General features: G+C 41.4%; 2 protein-coding genes and 2 long non-coding RNA genes across 5 annotated transcripts; 3 read left to right on the top strand and 1 right to left on the bottom strand.

Moving 5' to 3' along the window:
* Window positions 1-7007: 7007 nt before the first annotated feature.
* Window positions 7008-8096, top strand: LOC124684533 (putative glycine-rich cell wall structural protein 1). 2 transcript variants are annotated; one of them, XM_047218913.1, is made up of 2 exons: window positions 7008-7142; window positions 7331-8096. In XM_047218913.1, the coding sequence occupies exons 1-2, from the start codon at window positions 7049-7051 to the stop codon at window positions 7843-7845; spliced, it is 609 nt and encodes a 202-aa protein (XP_047074869.1). In that variant the 5' UTR covers window positions 7008-7048; the 3' UTR covers window positions 7846-8096. The 2 variants fall into 2 exon arrangements, with proteins under 2 accessions (XP_047074869.1, XP_047074810.1); XM_047218854.1 differs by having other exon boundaries at window positions 7010-7148.
* Window positions 8097-9426: 1330 nt separating this feature from the next.
* LOC124684461 lies at window positions 9427-11005 on the top strand. Its single transcript, XR_006997045.1, has 3 exons — window positions 9427-9987; window positions 10083-10278; window positions 10956-11005. It is a non-coding gene; the product is annotated as an uncharacterized LOC124684461 (long non-coding RNA).
* A 2129-nt stretch (window positions 11006-13134) lies between these two features.
* Window positions 13135-14870, top strand: LOC124684402. The gene is made up of 2 exons (XR_006997018.1): window positions 13135-13341; window positions 13740-14870. It is a non-coding gene; the product is annotated as an uncharacterized LOC124684402 (long non-coding RNA).
* Window positions 14871-19235: 4365 nt separating this feature from the next.
* On the bottom strand, window positions 19236-22678 carry LOC124648056 (mannan endo-1,4-beta-mannosidase 6-like). The gene is made up of 5 exons (XM_047187884.1): window positions 22301-22678; window positions 21109-21306; window positions 20131-20253; window positions 19830-20041; window positions 19236-19755 (listed from the first exon to the last, which is right to left on the bottom strand). The coding sequence occupies exons 1-5, from the start codon at window positions 22676-22678 to the stop codon at window positions 19356-19358; spliced, it is 1311 nt and encodes a 436-aa protein (XP_047043840.1). The 3' UTR covers window positions 19236-19355.
* Between the last annotated feature and the right edge of the window lie 3562 nt (window positions 22679-26240).

The following is a 26240-nucleotide window of genomic DNA, read 5'->3' as shown; positions in this document are numbered from 1 at the left end:
AAAAAAGGGCTGCAAACTACACTACAAGAAATATGTTGACTAACGATGCTCCATTTTTGTCACTAGATTATCACAATTTTTCATCTACGATGAAAAACATATCGTCAAAAATGAAGCGTCAGGAATCAACTATAACGACGATTTGTTTGAAAACGTCGTAGTCGTCTATGACAATATTGGATCGTCATGACATCTATGACGATTCAATATGTCACGGGCAATTTGACTATGCCACATCAGATCCAACGTGTCAGTCTGACGTGGCAAAATTATGACGATACAATATCATCGTAGATGAAAATCAGCCCAGTCCATTTTGGTGTTGTACATGGGCCAAGTCCAATAATTCCAGCCTTTCGTTTTCTGGACCTTGGCCTTTTACGAATCGATATCAATTCAGTGTTTTGGCCTTTTCATGGTCTATTTCTTTTTTCAGACCTTTGCCTTTTACAGTCCAATTCTTCGTTGCTTGGGTTGTGGCCTTTTTAGAGCTCAGTATTATTAGGTCTAGTAGTTGTCGGCCATTTCCATTACTAGCTCAAAAAATACGTTCCTGGTATTATTTTAGACAGAGTAAAATTAATTCATATTTCACAGTAAATAACCGATATACCAATCAGAAAAGAGAGAGACCATGTGAAATTATTTAAATAACAACAAAAATAGCGTATGACACTCTTCGAATCAGAAACAGAAATATGAATTTCATAGTTCACATCTCAGCTAGATAACCTGGCAACACAGATATGACTACGTAGACTCCACTCTTTTTTTCCTTGCTTCACGATCTTCCTGACTGTTTCTCCTGGCCGTGTGGTGCACCCTGCTATCGTTGTACTGCTCCTGAATAGCAAAGTTTTTTGAGAAATGCGAGACAAGGGAAACATGGCAGAAAGATATCATCGAAGTTCGCCTAGTATTGCATCATTGAAATAATAGTATAGTCTTTGTAGGCAACACATTACAGAGCAAACTAGACTACAGTACAAAAATATTAGACTCTATTTCTTGATACTATTTGCATTTTAAGAACTATTATCATCATATAACAAGAGATGACATCACCATAATAAGAATGACAAGGCAATAATATCTTTTTCTCCACAAAAATACCAGCAGATCTGTAACATGTTATTTCACTATTAGAGCTCTAGTTAGGCCGGGTTTGCTCTATTACAGATCGGTAACCAATCGCGCCAGTACAAAAAAGCCTCTCAGTTAGGCCGGGTTGCAAAGCTCAACACAACTCGACGAGGCTGAGCTCACCCTGAAAACACTATAGCCCCCCTCTTCCTTTCCTTCATTGCCTTCCAATCCTCTTCCTCTCCAGTCGGCCAACTTCCTTCTAGGCACCCAGCCTTCCCCTCTCCTGTCAGCCAACGAGAAGCCCCTATGTCGGCACTCCTCTCACCCTCCTCCTCCTCTCCCGCTAGCTGCCCTCCCCTCTAGTCCTCCTCCCCCGCCCTCAGCCTCCTCCTCTCACGTCGGCCGAGCAAGAGCAAGGGGCACCGGGAAGAGGCAGCAGCTCGCGTCGGTGCACTCCGGCCCACCACCGCCAACAAGAAGCTCCTAGGCCGGCCCTCCTCCCGCCATCCTCCTCTCCCGTTGTTTGCCCTCCCCTCCGCCCGCCACCGCCTCTGAGAAGCTCCCAGGCTGCCCAAGAGTCGCTCAAGCACCACCACTGGCGCCCAATGGCCCGCCACCACCGGCGATCTGCTCCCAGCACAGTGTGGTGCATATGAGGGCATGATTTCTATTTCATATCATTTTTAGGGGGCTTTATGCAAAAGTTTAGACTTGTATGTTATTTTTTAGTTTTTGGGTCAATCGCAGAATGAATCGGTCCCTAAGGAACCCACTTCTCCCAACACATACAGGCTAACAAATACACTACAAAATCTCAAGCCAGCTTGTATGAGGACATATATCTCAAGTGGGAGAGTGAATTCAAAGTGACACAAGCTACCAAACACACCCCAAAACTTTGATGCGATGTGTTCGATGCTGCAAAATCTTACCGACGTCTTGTTGTCTCAGCCTTTCTTCTACTCCCTCTGTTTCTTAATATAAGACGTTTAATGATGTTACATCAAAAAAATTAGGCATGGAAATTTCCCGAGTTTCCTACTTTACCCTCACGTATAGCTCTCCTGAGTCCTGATGTCCTTTTTGCAAACCCGTAAAACGTAATACGTCTTGTTTGACAACTAGGGAAACTAGCTCATCTTGATCAACTAGAAAAACTAGTTAGCTGGCTATGGCAAAGCAACTAGATCGATCTCTGTGGCTAGCTCAATAAACACGCACTTGAACGACTTGCATGTATTGGGCGTCCTAATATTCCTCAAGTCGCCATGAGAAACCTGAGGCTATCTTTTGCCCTAGTTCGAATGTTTTCGTATGACCATAGCGTATATTTTTTAGACACTCTAATACATCCTGCTTTACTAGTTCTAGTATAATGCTTTACTTACAGGATGTATTTTTTAGGCAATTAATACTTTCTGCATATAGGATTCTCTAGTATAATGCTTTACTAATGAGATATACTTATTTTTTAGGCACTTTTTTCTAGTATAATGCTTTACTAACAGGATGTACTTTTTATACATGTTTGCAGTAGGTTGGGTGGTTGTTTTTGCCTGTAACTTTTCTACCGAAGAAGCTCAATTCATGGAGCTTCCAGCCGCCGGTGGATGGAGATAGAAGATGTAGAGGGTAGGGTTTCCTCTGTTTTTGGTTGGGATCTTTCTTAGCCTTTTTATTTTGTTACATCAGGACTAGCTGCCGGTGGATCTGGTCTTCCCGCACATTGTCTCGCGCGTGGGACATGCGTGTCCCAGGATTCATTTTTTTTCGGTCGCGTGTCGCTATCTACTTTTGGCCCCACATGCTATTTTAGGAAAGATCTTGGTTCGGACAAGAGGGGCACCGTGTAACGCAACCTGGTAACTGCGCGGCGTATCAACGTCCAATATTCATTTCTTCTGGGTTGTACTTTGAGGACCTCGCAACGTTTTCTAGGGCTGTTGTTTTGTTTTGTACCCTCAAACCTTGGTGTAGTTTGGTTCGGGCCTTGGGCCTCTTTCAAGTTATTGGAATGACAAAAGAAAGGTTAGCAATTAATTGCCTAAAATGCCAGCCCAAATAAGGCATGAACCTGTCCAAACTGGAAGTTCTCTTACTCCCATTCATCATGGGTGAACGCCCACTACTCTTTTTTTTTAGGTAAGAGTGCATTATATTGCATGGTTAACACATACAGCAATGTCTTGTGTTACAATATCCCAAATAGGGTTAGGCAAGGCAGAGGTCCAAATGCAACTACATGCAGATCTAGCTAAATTCGTCAAACCGTCTGCTGCCCTGTTGCTCTCTCTTTTGGCATGGTTGATGCGGTAGATGTATGCATACTTCAGAAGCTTCTTTATCTCGTCGATCGTTGCCCAACACAACGATCTGTTCGGTTCAGTAGACTTAAGAGCTGGTCCAGCTCAAGGATGACGAGCGTGGCACCCAGGCCTGACAACACTTTGATCCCCATCAGCGCCGCCTTAGCCTTTGCTTCTTCAACACTTCTACAACGACTGATGGGCGCACATGCAGCGACGATGACCTTGCTCTTGTCGTCCCTCGCAATAGCTCCCGCTCCCCCTGGAACGTCCACTACAAGACAAATGATCACAACCAAATTAGGATTGGAGTGTTTCTTCTTCTTTGTTCTTTTGTTTTCTCCCACTTATTTTTCAGTTTTCATTTTAATTTTTGTTCTTTTCTATTTTCTACTTACTTATGTTATTAATTAATATTTTTATTTCCCACATTTTCCTTTTTTTTCTTTCATGATAAATATATTTATTTGTATGAAATACATGACCAACTTTCTTCAACAATGTTTTCACATCATGAATATTTGCTCCGAAATACATGTGATCACTTTGGACATACTACCTAGGACATTTTTACACATACATAAAAATTTATTTTGAAAATTTTCAATAGATTCAACATACAAAAAAAAGTATATCTACATGTGGCATAATTTTCATTTTAAGCAAACATGTTCCACGGTAAATTAGCCCCGAGATTCGATATAACATACATGATCAGAACTAACAACTCTATAAGGAGAAAGCTATTAAAATAGGATAAACCATGTTTACTTAAGAAATTGCTGTTCTTATGTAAAAATAATATTATAGAATAATTCTAATCCAAAAATAATATAATATTTATTAAAATGTAAACTTGAATAGATTAAGCTTAAAGCTTCTATTGCTTTGGTTTAGCAGGGAGTAGGAGGAGTCTCGTAAAGACATGTAGGCACGCATGCACACACGCACTTAAGGGTGGAGGTGTCGCAGTAGTGCCTCTGAGTTGTGTAGGTCAGGTGTGGGAGAGAGCAAGAGTTGAGGGGCATTGCCTGCACCTTGTTGTTTTTTCTATTTTCCGAAAGTATTCTTTTGTCGATTGAGTTTATTTACCACGTCTATCAAATTTTCCCTTTGATGAAAAAACAATAGTCCTCTTACCTACTATACGTAGTATATCCATGTACATGCTAAAATTAATGGATGTCTTGTACTTCCTCCTTTCCAAATTAGGATGCCTATAGTTTTCAGTTAAAGTCAATCTTTTTAAAGTTTGAGCAACTATGTACAGAAAATATATTTCATGATGGTTTTAAAAATATTAATTTAGGATTATATATGTTGACACTTTTTTTTAGATAAAAGAGGAGCAAAGCCCCCTGGTTCCATTAACATGCAACCAAGGTTTCACAGTGACAAGATCTGGAGCAAAAAGCTCTAGAATGCAGAAAACATAAAAGGGCTCAACAGTTTGATATCCTCAGAGACACTAAGAGACCGAATTACCTAACACTTCCGAGCAGCTTCTCGCAGGCAATTTCCTGATGCCAACGGTTCAGAAGGGAGGGTGTTGTAGGTCTGACATGATTTTTGTCAGATGCAAGCCCAAACACCAGGCACCAGCATGTTTTTTTTTTGAAACAAGGCAAAAGACTTGCCATTTTCATTGATAAAGAAGAAGTTTTAGAGTTTTACATTCCCATACTTGGCCAAAATGCCAAGCCAAAAAACCTAACACCTACTCTCGCGGTATTACATTACTCAATGCTTTCGCTCCCGCCCTACTCCACATAGCAACCTCGTCTTTGATCTTCGTTATTACCATGTCCGTGGTGGAAGCTTTGTTTCGGAAAACACGTGCATTTCGCTCCTTCCATATTTCCCATGACATCAACATAGCAAGAGAAGCCATGGCCTTTCTACCTTGCCTTTGCTTATGGATCTCCTCCGTCCACCATTCTTTGACATTTCCTCTAGAATTCCAAGCACTTGGGTCAACATCATGTAGCCCTAGCCAACTTCTCACGCTTGACCAAACTCTAATGGTGAAACGACACTTGAAGAGCAAGTGGGAGGCGGATTCATGAACTTGGTTGCAAAGCTTGGGCACCAGCATGTTCATATCCAGGCAATCCGAAGCAATTCCCCACGATGATGAACTAGGAGCATCAGATTTTCGGCTAGCAAGCTCGACAATTTGTCCAGGCACAACAACCTCCAGCTCCGAATGGTCGAGAGCAATCTGCTTATTACCACTTTGACACCTGGCCATTTTAACCCCTGAAAACACATCTCATTACGAGTTGACCAGTGTCCAGAGAACAGCAGTAGAGAACATATTCAAAACAGAATTTCTATTTTCACTAATCCACCATCTTGCTACTGATTCAAAGTCAGCGCCAATGCATTTGTTAAAAATAGAGGAAACCATTTTCCAAAGGTATTTTGCTACCGCACAACCAAAGAAAAGGTGATTACATGATTCTTGTTCATTGCAAAATAAGCAAGATAAATCATCCACCTTCCTCCGTTTATTCAGATTGTCCCTAGTTAGGAGCTTGTTATTGGATAAGGTGTTGACACTTTTTACTAGTATATAGTTGATCAAACTTTTAGAAATTTAACTTTATCTAAATATTATAGGCATCCTATTTTGGGATAGAGGGAGAAGTAGTACTCCTATTTACCTCTCCCTGCCCCTAAAAGAACTCTCATCAATTTGACTTGACATTAAATGCATCTATCTACCACCGTGCCGACCATTTCATGGATCCCGCGCAGACTCACGGGAAAGTGAACTCTCTCTCTCAGTAGCAGAAGTGTTGGGTCAATCGCGGCAAGCTATAAGGATGTATTTAATTGGCGGCAAATTAGTGATGCTTGATTCAGGCCACGATATAGAAATAATGAAATGTATACCATGGATTGGTCATTGATGGATATATAGCTGTGTAGCATATTAGATGTGTCTACAGCCTACATCGATCACAACATGTGCACGTATAAATTATTCGCATGTACCCTTTCCATTTCAAAATAACTGTCCCTGCTTCTAGATACTACCTCCATTTCAAGGAATAAGACACACGCGTATTTCGAGATAAACTTTGACCATAAAAATTGAGCAACAAAATCTTGATTATATTATATGAAATTAGTATCGTTGAATTCGTATCGAAGAGAACTATTTAATGATACTAGTTTCATACAAACAATCTTTATATATTTAAAGTAATTCTTGCTCAAACAAAAAGCTCGTAAAACGAGGGTGCCTTATTCCTTGAAACGGAGGTAGTATGAATGTACTGCACACTAAAATGCACCTATATTTTTTGGGCAATCTCTACTTGTCAGCTGACCTAGCTCAATTAGCCAGTTGTTCTACACTCTCCACCGCACCTAAATCTGTGGATGAATGCCAATGCCCGGCTCCATGGGCTAAACCCTAATCAAGTTTGACAGCGATATATACCAACAGCCAGCCCTATCAGGGCACGCAAGTCACAAACTTTGAAACTTTAGCTCCTGTCCGTTAACTTGATGATAGGCGCCAAAAGCGTGCATGCATTTGTTCAGAAAAAAAAAATGCATGAATGCGTCCACTGTTGCCCATTCTATAAATAGGGGATCAGCTGAAGCAATATCATCTCATCCTAAGCAATATCATCTCGTCCACAATGGCTCTCAAGTCTCTACTTCTAGTTGGTGTCGTACTAGCTTCTTTGCTGCTTCTCTCCCAGCATGTAGCAGGTGCTAGAGAGCTCACGGAAGGTAAAGGTATGCCCAATTCTCTCTCTCTCTCTCTCTCTCTCTCTCTCTCTCGTTATATTAACCTACTGTAGTTATCGTTCATTACATATTTGCATGTGCGCTGAATCGTGCAGCTTAACTATTGACTACTAAACTGATGATTTTTTTTTTGCGGGGCTCAATTGATGATATTTTCTTGTATGATGAAGAATCTGAGGAGAAGAACGTGAAACCTGAAGGAGGGCATGGTGGAGGATATGGAAATAATGGAGGATATGGAAACAATGGTGGAGGATACGGCAATAACGGTGGAGGATATGGGAATAGTGGAGGTTACGGAAACAATGGAGGATATGGAAGCAACAACGGAGGATATGGAAACGGTGGTGGAAACCAACACGGTGGAGGATATGGAAACAATGGTGGCGGAAACAGTGGAGGGTATGGAAATCCTAGGTATGGTGGGGGTTATGGTCCTGGTAACGGAGGTGGAGGATATGGACCAGGCTATGGTCCCGGGAGTGGTAACCAGGGATATGGTGGCGGAAATGGCAATCCTACCTACGGTAGTGGCAACAATGGTGGATATGGGAGTGGCTCTGGCGGTGGGTATGGTAGTGGCAGCGGAAACGGTGGTGGTGGAGGTTACGGGGGAGGATATGGTGGTGGAGGCAATCCTGGAAGCGGATACGGTGGAGGGGGTCAAAACGGTGGGTGGCACTAATAAGAAAAGAAGCTAGATATGCACATGTGATAAATAAAACATTTTGGATATGCTAGTACAAATGTGGTCCGGATGCTCGCATATAGAAGCAAGGTCCATAAGAGCAACAATTGGAAGATCAAGCTAGCATTGTGTGGCCTCGATCGTGTCTACGCATGATATATGTGCTATATATGTGGCTTCTGGATGTCGTGGCACATGCATGTTGTACACAGTGGTATAAAATATTTGATCAGTTTGTCGTTTCCTAACTTGGTGGACTATATTAATATTCATATATAGAATCCCTTCGATGTAAACTACTACCTACTATCTAAACAACATGGACATAAATTTAAATTAGTGAAAACTTAAAATCGTATAAGTTCAATCAATTTTATAAACAAAAATATAACCATTTAGAACATTTAGCAAATATACAATGGAAATATATTTTAAGATGGATCTATTTGGTATTGATTTAATAATCTAGATGTTCATATTTTTATCTATATAATTGATCAAATTATAATACGTCAACTTTTAATGCAAAATATATAAGTGAGAGAATAGTGGGATTATATGTTCCTTGTAAAATGCGAGAGAGCCATCGCTCATCTTTAATATACTGATTTTTATTAAACTAAATTCACAATTTCAAGGATGTGTCTATTATGCAATAGAATACAATATGGACTATTAGCCACCATAAAAGCAATGCTAAATAAAATATCAGATATGGAGAAAACATATTGAATTGTCTTGAATTATGAGTAAATCGGTACAATGGTCATTTTGCTACAAACCAATTGACATAGGCATATGTGTAATTTTACATGGTATTAAATCAGTAGAATTTTAACCCGACTCTTCACTTTGCACATTGATATACTTTGCATAAAAGATTATCGGGCCGGTTTTCTTGTATGTGTACTATCCTCAGGTGTTATCAGTGGTAACTAACCGAGTTGCTCTCGCAAATGGGACGGCGTCGTCTTAACAACACTATATTTTTTCAAAAGAGATTTATGGTTCCATAGATATTATAAATAATACAACCAGTATTGACAATATATCTATTGCAAGATTTACCGCATTATATTTTGCTTTATAGGGGGATTATCTATATCTTGATTCCATTTAGTTTTCATATTATTACAATTATCGTTTACCAATATATCAAATTGGACTTTTTTTATGTGGAACATAACTACTATATTAAACCTTAACAACTTCGTTTTTCCACAGAGTTTTGGTTACTTTTTGTGATTAACCTTGAGGTGACACGTAAGTTACTTTATGGTTGAATACCATTTTACTTTTTCCGTGTGCACTTTTGGTGCTCCCTAAGATTTTTAGAGAGATTGAGAAACAGCTATGCAGTTTACCCCTGCTTCCCGTGCGTGGCTGTAGCCTTTTGTAGAGATGGTCAAAGCGGTGCCGCTTACTGCTCCATCTGTTCCCTAACCGAACAGCCAATTTTTCCCCACCCCCACAATCCCGTCTCTCCCATCTTTTTTCTCTCCTCTTCTTTTTATTTCTCTTTTTCTCCCCATGGCCGCCAGCAACATCGCGGTGCTGCACCCTCCTCCTCCCCTTCCATTTCCCCATGACCACACCGTGCCCCTACGCGCGTCCTCTTCATTCCCCAACAGCAGGCGGCCGCGCCATGGCATCAAGGCGGGGCGCGCATCGATCTACGTGCGGTGCGACCTCGAGAGGCAGCTGGGATGGTGGCGACGCCGTCGGCATGGAGATGGGCCAGCAAGCAGGGACAGGGGAGGTCACGTACAGCCACCTCGACCACAGATCCATCCGCGACCGGCTACCGGCGACCAACCACCAGCAGCTAGAAACGTCGGTGGGCAGTTGTGGCGCCTGACCGCATATACTCCTCTACATCCTCTTTCTTTCTCTGGCCTCTCTTCTTCTGGATGGGGCAGGGGAGGGTGCTGACCTTCGCTGGCGCGCCATTGGCTACACGACGACATGGGCATCCCTACCAGCCTCGGGTTGTAGAAGGAGCGGCGGGGGTCGGGGTGATGAGAACAGCAGCGCGCCATTCCCTGACCACCGGCAACCAGTTCTGAGGAGGACAAAAAGCAAGTCAGTCCTCACATCTGAGCCTTCTTTTCCTAATTTGCTTTCCGGATACGTCACTAGGTTTGTTTCTTGAGCTATGTCAGTGTTCATGTACTCCACATTTATAATTTTCCTGTGTTGACGTGCCCTGTAACATAGTTTTGTCGTCTATGCAGGCATAGTCGTGAATTTTACAGGGGAGTGAAGCATACCAGCTGCATGTTTCCTAGGGATTCTATATGGTGCTGCTGGTAGATGAGTCATTCCTGGATGTTACCAAGCCTTGTGGAAAACCTCAGCATACTATGGCACCAGAGCTTCCATTGATTTTACTATTTTGCCTGCTTAAAGTCTGTGTTATGTGTTCATCAGGTATGTCCCGCTGAATGATGCTTCCTTGTGTTATTTCAGTTTGCCAGCTACTTCAGCAAGCTATTCTAGCAAACTAATGACAAACTTTGGAGATACATGATTTTATCCCTACATAGTGTTATGAGTAACAATAAGCTACGTGAATGAATTTCGATTTATCGACTCATGAGTAGTAACATTCTTGCTATGTAAAAGTGATCTCACATGCATGTTTGAAAAGAAGGCACGCTAGGAAGTATTTCTATCTTTTAGATGGAATTGTTTTTGTCTTGGCCTGATGCCCGATAAGCTCTGTGCAGGAATTCTGAATTTTCCATTCGTGGGTAGTAATATTGTGGACTCTGTTGTGCCAAAGTGAGCTCTTGGCTTTGGATTTTGTTAAAATTTAATGGTGCTTAGCTTCCTATTGTTTTTTTTTGCAACCAAAATCCTCCTCACAGTGTTGATTCAGTTAGAGTATTTGTCAGCCTGACCTTACCAGTACATATCTCAAACAAGTGAGTCAAGATTCTCATATATGAAATTGTGTGTCTGACTGATTATATTCATCTGAATGTAAAATTTAGATTTTCAATCGCTATAGAGTGTTCTGCGTGTTCAGCGCCATGCCAATGATTCTAATATACTTATTATTGTGTATCCAGCTAACTAATAATGTTGTATGTTTTTATTTTCAGGATACATCTTGCACCGACGAGATCAGAAGGTCCAGGTCATTGTTTTGGTATGTATATGTGGCTTACGCTGAATTTTTTTCATAAGGATTGTTTGTGTGTGAAACTATCAGTTGGTTTATGTTGGAAGCTAGCGAGTTCTTCGATAATTTTACTAAACTGGTGTCTTTTGGCTGAAGTTATTCCAATGCGATAACTGAGCTAAACTTCTTGTTGTACTCATTGGTATCAGAGCCGTGTTATGGAAACTGAGTCAGCATCACATTATTTCTAGGATGGTTGAAGGTAATTATTCTTCAAAACTATTTGATTTCCATTGAGTAGTCAAATTCTTCTCTCTTTATTTTTTCAAAGGAAGCTGAATAGAAATCTCCGTCAATATTTATCGAATGGCTATTTGTTTCCTGAGAAAACGAAAGCATATCTGATCATTCACATGAGGCATTACAACATTTTGCAGTGTGTTCATTTTTCTTGCAAGTAACGGATATTACAGTGCCAGCCTTGATCAATTTACTACTTAACACTGCTGTTAACTAACCATAAGTTTTAGCAATCTTCTCTCTTTGTTTGAGGTATAGTTGCCTGTTTTGATGAGTTATATAAGAGATTGTCTGTTCTGTTCATCGTTGCATTTTTTATCAGTTACTGCTACTGGATTGAACAACAACAGCTACTACAAATTTAGGACAAATGTTATTTGAAAACTTAGTGCACGCCAGTGTGTTATGCCCCTTCACCCCTTTTAAGTATTTATTGGCAATAAAAGTTTATATAAATGATTGTCCGAACATCTGCAAGCATAAACAAAAGATTATATTAGTTTCCCCACTACAGTAGCTAGGTTCTTTTGAATTCGTGTGTTGAAGCATAAACTCTCGACGTTTTGACCATTTCAATTGTTTATTGGCAATAAGAGTTTATATAAATAATTGTTCGAACATCTGCAAGCATAAAGGAAACACTATATTAAGCTCGCCACAACTGTAGCTAGGTTCTTTTGAATTGTTGTGTTGAAGCATGAACTCTCGATGTAATTGTAATCATGTGTACTCTACACCATGATTCCTTTACTTTTTAAGATATGGTGATTTGTGACCATTTGTTAAATATATACAGTCCCATATATACGAAAAGAAACAGGCCCATACTTTCATAGCTCCTCGCCCTCAGACCGTAGAACTTGCCTGATGTTTACTACCACCTCGCTGAACAAAGCAAGAGATAGCAAGGCTGGTGCCTATATAAAAGAGCAAGTGCGCTGTGTGTAGACACTAGACGCTACCGATAAGACTCCCGACTCCTGGATATGGACGGACGCTATATGGTCCGCACAGAAAATAACGTTTTTCTATAGAAGAAATTAATTGGTACAATTTTATAATGACCTGATGGGCACCCCACAGAGTCGGGTCACCCAATGGGTACTGGCATGGGTCTAGCACAAGCCCCATGGGTCGGGTCATGGGTCGGGAGTCGACCTGATAGGGAGATCAGGCATGGGTCTGGCTGACCCGACCAAGCCCGACCCAATTGCCAGCCTTAGGTTAGCTGCTATGTCAGGTAATTTTTCCAAGCAGTTATTGTAAGCTAAGAAGCAATATACTCATCCCATGAGCATTTTATGTAGAATATAAGCACTTGATCCTTTAGAATGACAGTGTTTGCAAGATAGTATACAATAGCATTTCTGAATTTGTGCCACAATATGATTTGCAGATAAAGACTGATATAGATGATGACTAGATCTTAAACTGAGGTAAATGAACAAACTTCTCCAATCCGTTTTTTAAACTTACTTTATTAAGAAAAAATTGCTTTACCTCTGTGATTGCGATTATATGTTTGTAATACATGGGATTGTGGAATTTCAGCTGCACACACTCTTCTCTATATATATACATATGTATGATATTGTAAGATGATAACAGCTTCCAAGGATTATTCCTAGCTAGGTAGAACAATAAATTCTCACAAGCCTCCAATAGGTCACTCTTCTAAAAAATTACATTAGTTAAGCAAGCAGGCTGTTTGTTTATCCTAGAATGATACCCTTTGTCTTTAATTAATCAATTTTATAGACAGGTTGCTCATTATAATCTTCTCTTTCATACAACTAATTCTTCCCGAAGAAGTTCTAATAAATAATCAAAAGTGAAGCAAGATGATATTGTTTTACTATGAGTATTTTGTGAAGCCACATGTAATCTACCAACTAAAATTTCTTCCAATTTGATGCATCCATACGAACAAACAGTAGCTTGACTAACTTCTTTTTTCTGCAAGCAATGAAGTAAAACAAAACATAGTCCCCACATTTCATTGGGCCGACTGCCGAGACTAGAGCACCTGATAATCTAAAGCAGCTCAGGAAGACCGTTTATGCACGGTACCCACTGCCGTCACCACTATGTATACTTGCCAGTTATGTGCTTTTGTATATGTATGACAAACACCTTTCATTGTGTTTTTATATTCGACTGCAGATCATCAAATATGCTCTAAAAAACAACTAATATGAGCCAACTGTGGCTGGACGATATTCACCTTTCTCAAAAACAACTCTATTTTCCATTTACCTTTCTCAAAATGTATTTCTTTCATTATACTGCAAGAAACTAGCTACTAAGCTTTCTTCAATATCAGTGTCCCCACCACATTAAATATGCATTGAATCAGATCAATACCGGAAAATTTTACATGATGTTAGTCTTGAGATGATACTATACTACCAGTTTTTGGGGTAATAAAGTTACAAGTTTCTGAATTTTGTTTGTCATTTGGCAGCAAGTATGTTTGAAAGAGGGGAAGTTCGTGTTGGGTTTCCTGAGTTGGTTGCTAGACGTCTCCTTCCCACAAACACGACGATTCCTTGGATGATATTAATTTGGTTCAAATATTATTCAGACCTCACCACATGCTATGTCTACCTATGGATCGTTCTGGTGGCAAGACAATGTGCAGTTTGAGGAATCACTCATTGTTCAGTCAAGGCTGGTGACACAATATCAGTATGGAAAGATCTCTGGACTAGAAATGATATCCTGCAGTATCAGTTACCTCATTTATTCTCCTATTCGGATCTAGAAGATGTTTGTGTTGCAGAGTACTTGGAGAATAATGACCCAGCCATGCGCTTTGCTTTGCCGTTGTCTCTGGAAGCTCATGAGGAGCTGCATATCTTGGACGAGCATGCCAATAGTATTCAGAGGGAGGTGTTGCAGCCAGATGAATGGCGTTATGCGTGGGGAGCTAAGGATTTCAGAGCACAGAATTACTGGAGTACAAGTTTATATTCACACCTATCTGTCATGTCCCTTTACTTCCTAAGATATGGAATACAAAATGTATGATGCAGCACAAAGTTTATGCCTGGCTTCTGACTATGGATAGACTCAATACCCGATACATGTTGGTTTGGAGAAATTTCCCCATTCCCAATGTTAATTTTGTCATCTCTCAGTTGCACAGGGAGACAAGTGACCATCTGTTTTTGACTTGCCATTTCAGAGCATCCTGTTGGTCAGCTAATTTCAGGGAATTGTTTGGGACATTTGAGCCTTGATCTGAGTAGTAGAATCTCGACAGCTGCACTATTATGGAATAATCAACTGTTTACTGAGTGTGCTATCCTTTGTGCTTCAAACATTTGGAAACAAAGGAACATGAGGCATTTTGATAGTGTGGAGCCGAAGATTCAGAGTTGGCTTGCTATGTTTTCAGTAGATTTTGATAAGCTAGGAGGAGCCAGGGTTAAACCTGAGTTTGGAGATCAAATAAAAACTTTTGTAAGTAAGTTGAGAGTTTTGAGATAAACGTGTAAATATGTTGTAACACACATTTATTTTTTAATCAGTATGAGCCTCTCATGCTGCTATATTTGCTGAAATAATACATACCGTGTTTGAGCTCGCCTAATTAAATGCACGTTTATTTCTCCCCTTCAAAATGTGATGGTTTAACTAACTTTGATCAGTTTTTTTTAAAAAAACTAACCTTAATCAGGACGACCTGTTCATCTTTATTACCCTTTCTATTATAACTTGCTTAGTAGCAGCAAACAAAATTCTCTTCGCGGATTTTAAACCGTTGTACTCACTGCAGCTCTCCTTAATTTAAAGAACTCTCAGCTAATGGAGATGGTTTCTGTGCTCACATGTTGCCTACGACAGCCTCATATCTCAGGCGACTTAATCACTTAAGTTGCATAAAAGGGTTGCGACTTAATCACTTAAGTTGCATAAAAGGGTTGTACGACCAACGCTCACTTCTCTTAGTATCAACTACAGTTCCCAAATGTCTACTATATGCTATTCTATATATTATACTGCGTGGAATTTCCCTTCAGTTGCATGCACTTGTTAGAAGAAATAAAGTCGCTGCTACCGAGCAAATACAGAGATAGGTGACATTACCGACTGTTGATGAATCAATCCACAGTCATCGTCGGTTCGCTGCGTTCCCCCACTTCTCCCTCCTCGCTGCATGCGACGACACGGCATGCCGCGCGAATAGGCTTTAGCGGCTCCGCACGGAGCTTCTTCCGCGCCGCCCTCCGCTCCAAACACGCAGGCCGTCAGTGGTCATGGCGATTGACCTTCGCGCTTGCGAGATGGACGGCAAGCCAGCTGCGGACGGCATGGTTTAACTCCCGTGCAGCGGTGGCCCAAACGACCGACAACAAGCGACGAGAGACCGTGCTATCCGTCGCCGCCCTTATCGCCCCCGTCCCCTCCTTCGCCTTCCCCACGGTGCTGAGATTGAGAGATCCACGGCGGCCTAGGCTCCTCCATGGACCGATTCACCGATATCGATGGGGCCGTAGCAAAACTGATGACCATGCCACGGGCAGGATGAAATCGGCAGCGTATGGGAGCCGACTGCTCATCGGATTTGGGCAGGGCGAAGGCCGGTGGGAGATGCCGGTTAAAGGGTTGTCTTCCAGGGTGAGAGTTGGGCAAGTGAGGAGTGAGGGGTAGGTTTGACGGTCAAGCAAGCTGTCATCGCAAGTGTCACAATCATAGCTACTGCCTCTATACTATTTACATGACAATTACCTATTTCAGGATACAAGTTTAACTATAAATTTAGTTAATAAATATAAGATATATGCCATAAAAATTATATCATTGAATTCATATTCAAAAAATTCTAATAATATAATTTTTGTGATATATATTTTATTGACTAATTAGTAATTATTTTTTCTCGAATTTCCTAATAGCCATGTAAACCGTTATGTAGGGATCAGTTGTTGGTCTCACTATTGCTTGTGTTATTGACTTCACGCATATCACCGGGTAATTTATGTAAATATTTTTTAAATATTTAAACAATTCAATTCAAGACACAAAAGTCAATGTGACTTAACATTGTTACATCATTTCCTTCCTGATTTCAGGTATACATATTGTTCCACATTGTACCTGTCTATGGTTTCATCTCTTTTTATTTTCTCGGTTACATAAAATTTGGTTTGAACATGGTAATTGTTCTCATATGGCTTAATCATTTAGATTGGGGTTACTATCCAGCAGGAGAGCCTTAGCATTTGTGCTATGTTTCTCTCATACTTGAAATAATTGCTATTATGCACTTTTATATTCTTAAAATGTGCCTTAAAGTAATTATATGTGAACATTCAAGCAGAGATGCAATATTCATACCATAGTTAAATCTAAGTAATCACCATGCATGCACCGCAAATATCCTCTCACCGGCGCGGCGTGCCGCCGCGCCACATCTTGCTAGTAATTCTTAAAGTAGTGCAGCTTGCCAGTATTTTTTCTAGGTGTTCACAAAACCAATTTAATGTTTAGACAACATTAAATATGTAAAAAAATAAATTACTAACAAATGTGAATGTTTTTTTCACTTCTTAACATGTGCGGAAACTAATAGTGAGATTTTTTTACTTTGTACATACCTATATTATTTTTCCCTACTCCCTCCGATCCATATTAGCATTAAGTAATATGAACCGGAGGAAGTACAAAAAGGAGAGATCCTCATGCGTTTGATTTACCCACATTTTAACTGGAAACACGTGGTATTCTTGTATTTTTGAAATAAGCGATTTTTAGACTGATGGGGATATGCCTTATGGGTATACCATGAAGGGGAGTCCCCTGCTGCACCAAGGAGGCTCACGGTACACCCAACTCGCCTAGGCTTGCTGGAGATGGCGACTAGAACTACCGAAGGCTCAAGAGACTAGCTTTGTGATCCAGTTGCCCTAAATCCGAGAGTCCGAGTCCCAACCGACTCGGTCTTTTTTTCTTGTAGATCTTAGGTGGATGCATATATAAAGCCACCAGGGGCGCCCCTTGAGGGACAGTTTAGATATCATTAGACAAACTAGACAGGACTTGCCTCGGACGACTCCCTTCTATGATCATATAATGAATTGTAGTAGGATTAACGATCCTCCACCGAGAGGACGTGAACCTGGGTACAACGTGTGCTAATCTTGTTCCCGGATTCTCCTATACATCACCTTGCTCCACACCTCTTATGTGCTATCCTTGGTAGTATCTGTCGTGGTTATTCCCACGACAGTGGTGCCCACCGTGGGGGAAGCGGTGCATGGAGATCGTGATCGGGCAGGATCCGTCATCAACTTCAACATCTAAATCATGTCTACTTCAGCGCGTTCCATATGCGATAATATGGCGGTGGCGTGTCCGATCTACGTCAACATACTGATGACCGAGTGAGTAGTACAAAGAAAAAGGAAAATGTTGCCAAACCTCTAGCGGATCGCGCGCTCGTATCCTCCACATCCTGCGTCTGATGCATGTTCCATGGGCCCCACATTTATCTTCTCCCTCACCGCACATTCTCTTCCCCCATCGCATCACTCTCATGTGTATCACGGCCACCCCAGCGACCTGTTGGCACTCCCAGTCGCCCCTTTGCTATCTGCATGTGCTTCCCCTTTGCCGGAGCGCTGCCCGCGCCACCGCTCCGCCTCCACGCGGCGCCTTGCTTGAAGTTTTGCGCCCTCGTTGACCCGACATGCAGCTCGGCCTCCCGCCCCACGCTGCAACTCCGCTGCCACCAACAAGAGCACCTACTCAACCCCTCCCTCCTACCCCGTGTTGTTCACGTCTGGTCGCGCGGTGCCCGACAGGCGGTGGAGAACCAGTGCGGGGCAGCTGTTTTTTCATAGGAGGACGGGATCACAGAACGGAGACGGTCGACTGCGGCACGTTGGCAGCGAGCATGAAGATATGTGGGCATCTAGGGAGGCTAGACCTTATTCCTTGAGGGCGGCGGGATCAAGCAACGACGGCGGCCAAGGTTTGGTGGTGAACTGGTGGTGTTAGAGGTGTCGGGTTATGCCGGAGGTGCTTCTGCGAGCGCCCCTGGCCACCTTCATCTCTATCATCCAAGTTAATGGATCATGACATTGACATAAACCTCGACCTCCACCTTCGTCAAGCTGCAGGTGCGCGCTAAGGGTGCTACATAAAAGCTGAATGTGATGCCACAATAGTACTTTTTTTGCTATAATTGTTTTGCGATTTTGTTATAATAGTATAATTTGGTTGTTACATGTGTCCAACGATGTCTCTGCGAAATTGGTTTTCGCTACATTGGTTCTGTGTTTTTTTCTATAATATTATAAAATTGTTGCTACAATGTTGTTTTGTGCCTTTGCTACAATAGTACACCTTTTTTGCTACAACATCTCCGACAAGGTGTAAGGCGATGTCTCGTTGATGTTTCCAACGAAGTTAACTTTTGCTACAAGGTACGTGGCGAGGCCTATGGTGAACCATTGTTGCTACAATCAGATTGATTTTGTTACATCAGTGCTTTCATGGATGCAAAAGTAGGATTTTAGGTGAGAATTTTTTTTTTTTTTTTGCTATTTTGGTAAATTATGGAAGCAAAAGCAAGAGGAATGGGGTGATTTGATCAGGCCGCCAAAAACGACCAATCGGACAGCTGAGGACTCAGGATCGGGGGGACGCCGAGTACTCTACAAAGAAAAAACACATTTTATCCCAGCTTACCACAAATAAATATCCCATACGAGTTCTACTGAACCAACGGACCGAGAGGATGAACTGATCTAGCACGGTACAAGACAGGATATTAATTCCCCTTCAATATAGCCCGTCGAAAAGAATGACCAAGGCATGTGTACTAAACCGGTTGCATATGTGTGAAAATCAACAGATTTCTAGCACTACAGAAAAGTTAACCAAATGATAAGCAATAGATATCGCTCAAGATACAAACACCATGTTTGCTATACCCTATACATATCTACCAGTCGGCTATTCCTTTCTAATCAATCATCTCCAAGATAATACTTTCAGCAAGTTTGGGTTGATGGAGCAGGTTTCTCGGTATGCACGACAGCACAATCCCTAGGACGGGGCAACACAATCCCTAGGGCGGCACAGAACATTGCCAGCCAGGGTCTCCCTCTTTCTTGTACAACATCTGCAATCGGCAAGAATGCTCCATTATCAACTTATAAGTCGAGGGATGGTCCCGAGCCACCAGGGAGAAATTGTCGCGGTACATATGCGTCCCTTCGACCATCAGCTGCCAAATGAGAGCACCACCGCCCGCCTGCAGCTTCCTTGCTGAATTGTAGATTTTGTCGTACACAACTTTTAGAAGAACATCTCTATCAGCTGTGCTATTAGAATCCACATGCTGCTGCATGTAGCCGACTTCCGAGAACAGGACAGGTTTTTTCAAGATGTGTTCGCTATCATTAAGGTGAGAGTCGACCCAGCTGGAAAGATATCTGATTTTATCTTCCATGCTTGCCTTTGGTAGCCTGGCAACAAAAAGATGCGTCAATGGCATATAAATTCATGACACGTTTGTACAAAGATAGGGAAAGATACATACCAGCTGTCAGGGTAAGCATGAACCGATGCAAAATCAATATGCTTGACTGCGGAGTTCTGTATGAAGTCTGAGCAGAGTGAAGATGCCCAGTCCCCAGGATTAAAACCCAGCCTCTCAACCATTCCAGTGCCATAAAACCCTTCAATTCCAACTGCAACGAGATGATTAGTGTCCAGACTCTTGACGTATGCTGCCATCTCTTTTATCCAAGCCTGCCAAGGAATATTGGGTCCAAGTGCTGAGTGCCTATCTCTTAGAAAGATTTATGTGTTCCTGAAAGTGAAAATAGATACCACTTTACCTGGACATGAGGAGCTGATGAGTTGGAGACACACCTAGGCTCATTCATGAGCTCCCACGCAAATATAGCAGGTTCATCACAGTATCTGATTCCACTGTAAGAGTTCCTTCTGGTTAATATTGCCTGTTGGTAATACATTATATGGCAATGGCGATGAAATCGTCAAATTTCGGCCAAATATTGGAGAATAACATGTTTCTTTATAGGGCTTTTGCAAACATAGCTGCATTTCTTATTTATACCAGGTGGATTAGAGTCTCAATAGAGGACAAAGATACTGAAATCTTGAGTATATGACCATATTAGATACATCTGTGTCATGGAAAAGCCAAAATTTCTCATATAAAAATAACACACATTCTATCAAGTATTCATTTGCCTTCCGAGATAATCTACACTTATCCAGTGAAAACCATGGTATGTGTACAAAACAGATCGAACAAGAATGGACAAATGGAGGCCGAGCTAGATGTAGCCCTTCTTTGAAAATTCGAAAATCATATTTTAAAGTTTTAAAAATTCCGAAAAAAATCCTGGATATAGTATACATCATTGGCCACATCCAAGATTTTGTCAAATTTTTAAAAAACTTTAAATATGTTTTTTAAATTATTATAAATAAATGGCTACAGATCGAACCCACTATGTCGTTGCTGATGGCGTCGTCACAAGTAACGTGTGAATATCAAAATTAATGTTCTACTATGTTAGTGCAGCACTCCACAGGATTGCAATGGATACAAAACTAATAATCCCTCTATCTCACGATAACTGTCATGAGCCTCACAAGAATCCATTTAGAAACAACATTTCATTCCACAAGGAAAAGGGTATATTGCATGGTACTTTATCATTAAGTCTTCTCTAGAACTTGTTACGTGCACATGGTGAGTTTTGGGGACAGCTAAGGAAAAAAAGAGTGGTAAATATGAGGTGCTACAATACACAAAGATAATTTGTTTTGATTTAATCGAATACCTTCACGTAATCCCTGTAGTACCCCTTAATGATAGGGTGATAGAAAAAGGAATCAGTTGAATTTGTCATGTTAGCTCCAGCTGCTTGTGCCCACTTAACATACTGGGCCTTCCCTCCAAAGTTATTCAGGTTGTTGACAAGGCAAAGAATCAGCCTGATATGGTTTCTCCGGGCTTCATATATCACATAATCCAATTCCTGGAGTGAACAAAACTCATATTAATATTCACATGAGGAACATTGTGTACATACGCTATTTTAACCCTATTAGCTGATGTACTGACATCTTAAAAGTGATTCTAAAAATGTCTGCCGGTTCATAGAGGAGACACTTTGGGGCTGCAAACAACCACTAAAAGCAAACTGACAACTTATTAGGCCAACGAACAGAATGTAGAAATTTCATGTGAAGGGTGGGCCTGGTGCAGCGGTAGAGCCTCACCGCCTGTGACCGAGAGGTCCCAGGTTCGAGTCGTGGTCTCCTCACATTGCACTTCGTGAGGGTAAGGCTTGCCACTAACACCTTCCCAGACCCCGCACAGTGCGGGAGCTCTCAGCACTGGGTACGTCCTTTATAGAAAAAGTGGAAACACCACGCAGTTGACAATTGGTCATCTCCAGCAAAAATATCTCTTAAAAGTAACACTCAAATCCTATCTACAGAACAAAGGGGGCACTGAACCCTTTTTTAGTATAGTTTCAAAAAGTCATACTCAAATAAGTTTTAATACATACTTATTGTGGTTCAATAGCGAAGCACCTGCAATATGCTAGTAATCATGAAAAGTTTGACGCCAGTTCATACTCCAGAAAAGATACAGGACGCTCAAAATTCAGAACCGTGAGCCTATGCTTCTTGTCAGAGGACTGCACGGTATGTGGCATTGCTCAGGTTGGGCAGAGCCAGCAAGTATTAGGAGGTGCCAAATAGATTGCACTAGGAGATACATGCCAGCGGTCTTAGTACGAAGTTGTACTGTGGCATGCAGTACTGAATTATGGATTTGGACTAAGGAAGCATAGAGCATAGCACGATGCAACCTGCTATCCAAAAAATGACGCGGCATACAACCCCTACAACTGGATTACATCAGTGTGTTGTGGAATCAATACGATGCGTTTGTCAGTGGCAGTGGCTCTAAGTAATGCAATTAGATAAGGGGACTAGACTAGGGGAGAGATCTGCGTGGACCTGGAAGACGGCCTCGCTGAAGCGCCCGGGGGAGATCTGGAGCGCGCCGGGGCCACCGTCGGCGAAGGCCCAGGTGCGGCAGACGGCGAGGCCCATGCGTCGCCCCCGACGCAGCATCTCCGACACGAGCGCGGGGTTGCGGGAGGAGAGCAGCCAGTAGGAGTTCCAGCCGTTGAAGTAGAGCGGCGCGCCCGTGGCGGCGTCCACGAAGTGGGTGCCGTCGCGGCCGGCGAAGGACATCCGCGGCTGCAGCCACGGCACCGGCAGCTTCAGCTTGGCGGCGGGGTCGCGGCCGGGGAACCAGTTGAGGTAGAGAACGGCCAGGAGGAGGAGCAGGCCCAGAAGGCTGTAGAGCCGCCTCTCCCGTTGCAGCGCCATTGGCCGACAAGGCTGGCGCCGCCGCCGCCGCCGCCGCTGCCGGATGGGACCGTGCCAAGTGCCGGGATTTGGTTCGGCCGACCGCGCTAGTACGGTTTTGTCGGTACTCACAAAATTATGCAGCACGTTCGTTCTAGAGGCGCCCGACCATTTGCCACCGCTCCTTCGAAAAACTAGATTTAGATGTGCGCCTTGGCGCACGATCCCGTAGAGATCGTGCCAATGTACATTATGCATATATGATTTAGCGTCTTTCGTATTGCTGAGCGAAAACTAAAACACTATGTTAAATACGTATACAAATTGATGATAAATAAGTTTCTACAATACGATATGTACAATCGCAAAGTTTACAGTTAGAAGCAAGGATTCATATAGATAAGTTGTTTTTTCCATTGTGCAATCCAAAGAACATATATACATATATTGTTAAAAAAAACCTAACACACTTAAGACAAACTCAATCATAGGTCGACAATTAATTAAGCAGAAGATTTGAAGAGAAAAATTGTTTGGTCCTTGAGGAAGCGTGTGCCACCCAGTCAATGGTCATAGAGTCATTTTCGTTTAAGGTTGACAATTTTGAGTAATCAATTGGCTTGCACAGACAGAAATGAGATAACTGCATGTGACCATTCTTATCAAGAAGCATATTACCAGGATTAATTTCTTTGTAGGGATAGTCAACCCAAAAGAATAATCGAGTAGATACAACTAACATACTGTGAATATTCAATTCAAATTCAGAAGCATATAATATTTGGATGTAATTATCTTTGAGCTGAAAGAAACATACGTTGGATGTAATGCTTTTTTACCTTAACAGCAGGAGCACCACTTTATACTTCATAGAGAATAGTGAACAAAGTTATCTACATAGGCCTAGGCCAAGCAACAAAAAAAGGGGTCAATGAAAAGAAATTAAACCCTAGGCGCTACACTAAATAAGCCAAGCTCTTCTCTGATCCTGACCGCAACCAAGGTGGGCAAGAAACTCTTGCTGAAAAATACAGCAGTTCCTCTCATTCCAAATGCTCCACAAGCAATAAGCTAAAAGAGTGCAAACTTCTTTCTCCAATTAGCAGGCACATCTCTTTGCAAATTGTTCCACCAGAGTAGAACCTTCAATAAGTTTAGCCTGAACTGACAGAGCTCAGTGGACAACACTATACACCAGACCTTCAAAAAAGGGCACGAAAGGAAGAGATGATTGGCATCTTCGAGAGCTTGGCCACACAGGCAGCAGTTATTGTTGTGATTTCATCCCCTGTTCCTCAAACAATCGGCAGTCCAAAGTCCGTTTTGAAGGAGCAGCCATAAGAAGAACCTTGTTTTTCCTCCAGCCTTGGCCCAAGCTTGTTGTAGCTCAGGGATCTCAATGCGACAATAAAATTGCACCGTTAACCAAGAGCCATCTTTAGCCTGTTGGATGTAATTATAAACAGACAGAATGGCAAGACATTAGCCTGCAAGTTTTTTCAGCTCAAATATACCCCACCTAGTAGAAATAATGAAAAAATAGTTCCAAAAAGAAGAACAAAGCAACTACACTTACCGGACATTACTAATATTAAAATCCCTCTAAATTTGGATATAAGATGCATAAAGGCAAACTAATAATTGGCACTTGCAGTTTGTAATCCAAATCAAATGAGAACTCTTTAGTTAGCTACAGATTTAATTTTTTGTCTTAGAAGCCAAAGCTCCATGTTGCATATATAACTTCTGGGCCATAAGTTTGTGTCCAAACTAACCCGTATATTTGTAGTACCATCCAGAAAATTACAAAAAAGAACAATCTTACAAATGGCTAAGAGAACACTATGCAATGGCGGTCGCACATAGCGAAGAATGGCAACCCCGGCTATGTAGACCTGACACTCTTAAATAAGTGGTCCTTTCTTTAACTGCAAATAAGGAATCCTTGTACTACCTCATAGGAGAAACCTCAGTTCATATACCCAGTAAATTAACTTTCATGGATACTAATGCAGAAGCACGTGGGAAAATATATCACTCATTGCATAATTACTCCTGTAGTGGGCTAGCACATGGGTAAATGACAAATCGAAAAGAATTTTTAGGACAAAAATGGTGACTGAAAATAGTCAACACACAATAGAGGCTCTATCTACAGAGGGAAACAAACCAAAAGCAATGCCAACTACAAAAATGTTTGTGCGGTCCAAACCATGTAAATTTCAAAATTTTAACTCTCATTTCTATCATTTGGTAAAGGTTACTCTTCAGAACAACACACTTTTGGAATGAGATGGAGGAATCCAATACAACTATAGAAATAGTAAATACGATTTTATGTACACTTCTGAATTAAATGGGCATAATCTTCATGGTAACATGAAAGATGATTAAAAAGAGAAGCAACTCTGCCCCTATAGCTGCAACTAAACACATAGAAAATAATCTTGAATCGAAGGGGGAAACAGGAGCGACGCTGAGAACAAAAAGTGTACATACAATTCTGCATTGAACAGGACACATGATACACCATGATTATGTGATCTACCAAAAATACAACTGTCAAAGGAAAGGAGATTTCAAAAATCTAGGCCATTATCATCAAGAGGAGATTGATCATTATTTTAATATAAATCCCTTAATAGTTTGAACTTGAAGAGAAAGGGATATGTCCCATTAGTATTTCATTTATGGGTCAGTCACAATCATATAGAACCTAAGCAATAGGGAGACAGGGGGTAGCACACCCGCTTCCATTTATGGACTGACAAATCATTTTTCTGGACACACTATTGACCGGCGGTGCCTTGTGAGGGTCCATGACAATGCAGGCATGACAAGCTCTAGTGATGGATGGGTTGTGGGTATGAATCAAGCAAAATGAGCTACAAAAACACATGTATTGATCAAGTGAGCACTATCCCAAAACTGAGAATAAACATTCTAACATGCGAAATAAGAAGTGAACAGTAGAAAATACCTCTAGAATCTGCAGTATATGCCCTCTCACTCTTTGCACAAATAAGTTAACTGAAGTACGGTACCTAAAGTAAATCAAGTTGGAAATAAGCAGAGTAAGTGAGATAAATAACTACCTAATCTGTAACATCTTTAAATAGATTCATTTATAGTATCATACTCTGCTTATTGCAACGAACTCACGAAATTTATATAACATTTTGACGCAGTCATCCTCATCTTTTCATGTAACTACAGTTATAATTTGTATGTTGTCCTCGGTTAGTTTCTTACCTGCTTATAAACTTGACAACAAAGGCTCCAACCAGATCCTCACAAAACAAAATTTCCATTTCCGTTGTTCAATGTCACAATATATAAAACCTGAAGCATTCGACACCGCCTGGATATGTCAATAAAAATAAAATGGCATGGCCAATTTCACTAAAGCTAATAGCTTAAGTACCTGAGTGTAGAAGAAATGAACCATTGCAAGAAATCATAGTAAGTAGTGAATTATAGGTTTTCAAGAAGAAAATTTTCACAAACCACAACAGCAGCGACCCAGAGAACCTTTGTCATTGATCTTCCACAAAGCACAACAGTAGGTATCACTTATATACAC

Source organism: Lolium rigidum, chromosome 1, assembly GCF_022539505.1.
Source record: "Lolium rigidum isolate FL_2022 chromosome 1, APGP_CSIRO_Lrig_0.1, whole genome shotgun sequence".
Classification (NCBI taxonomy): Eukaryota; Viridiplantae; Streptophyta; class Magnoliopsida; order Poales; family Poaceae; genus Lolium; species Lolium rigidum.
Note: the sequence above shows the minus strand (reverse complement) of the source record. Positions and strands in the feature narration are given on the sequence as shown.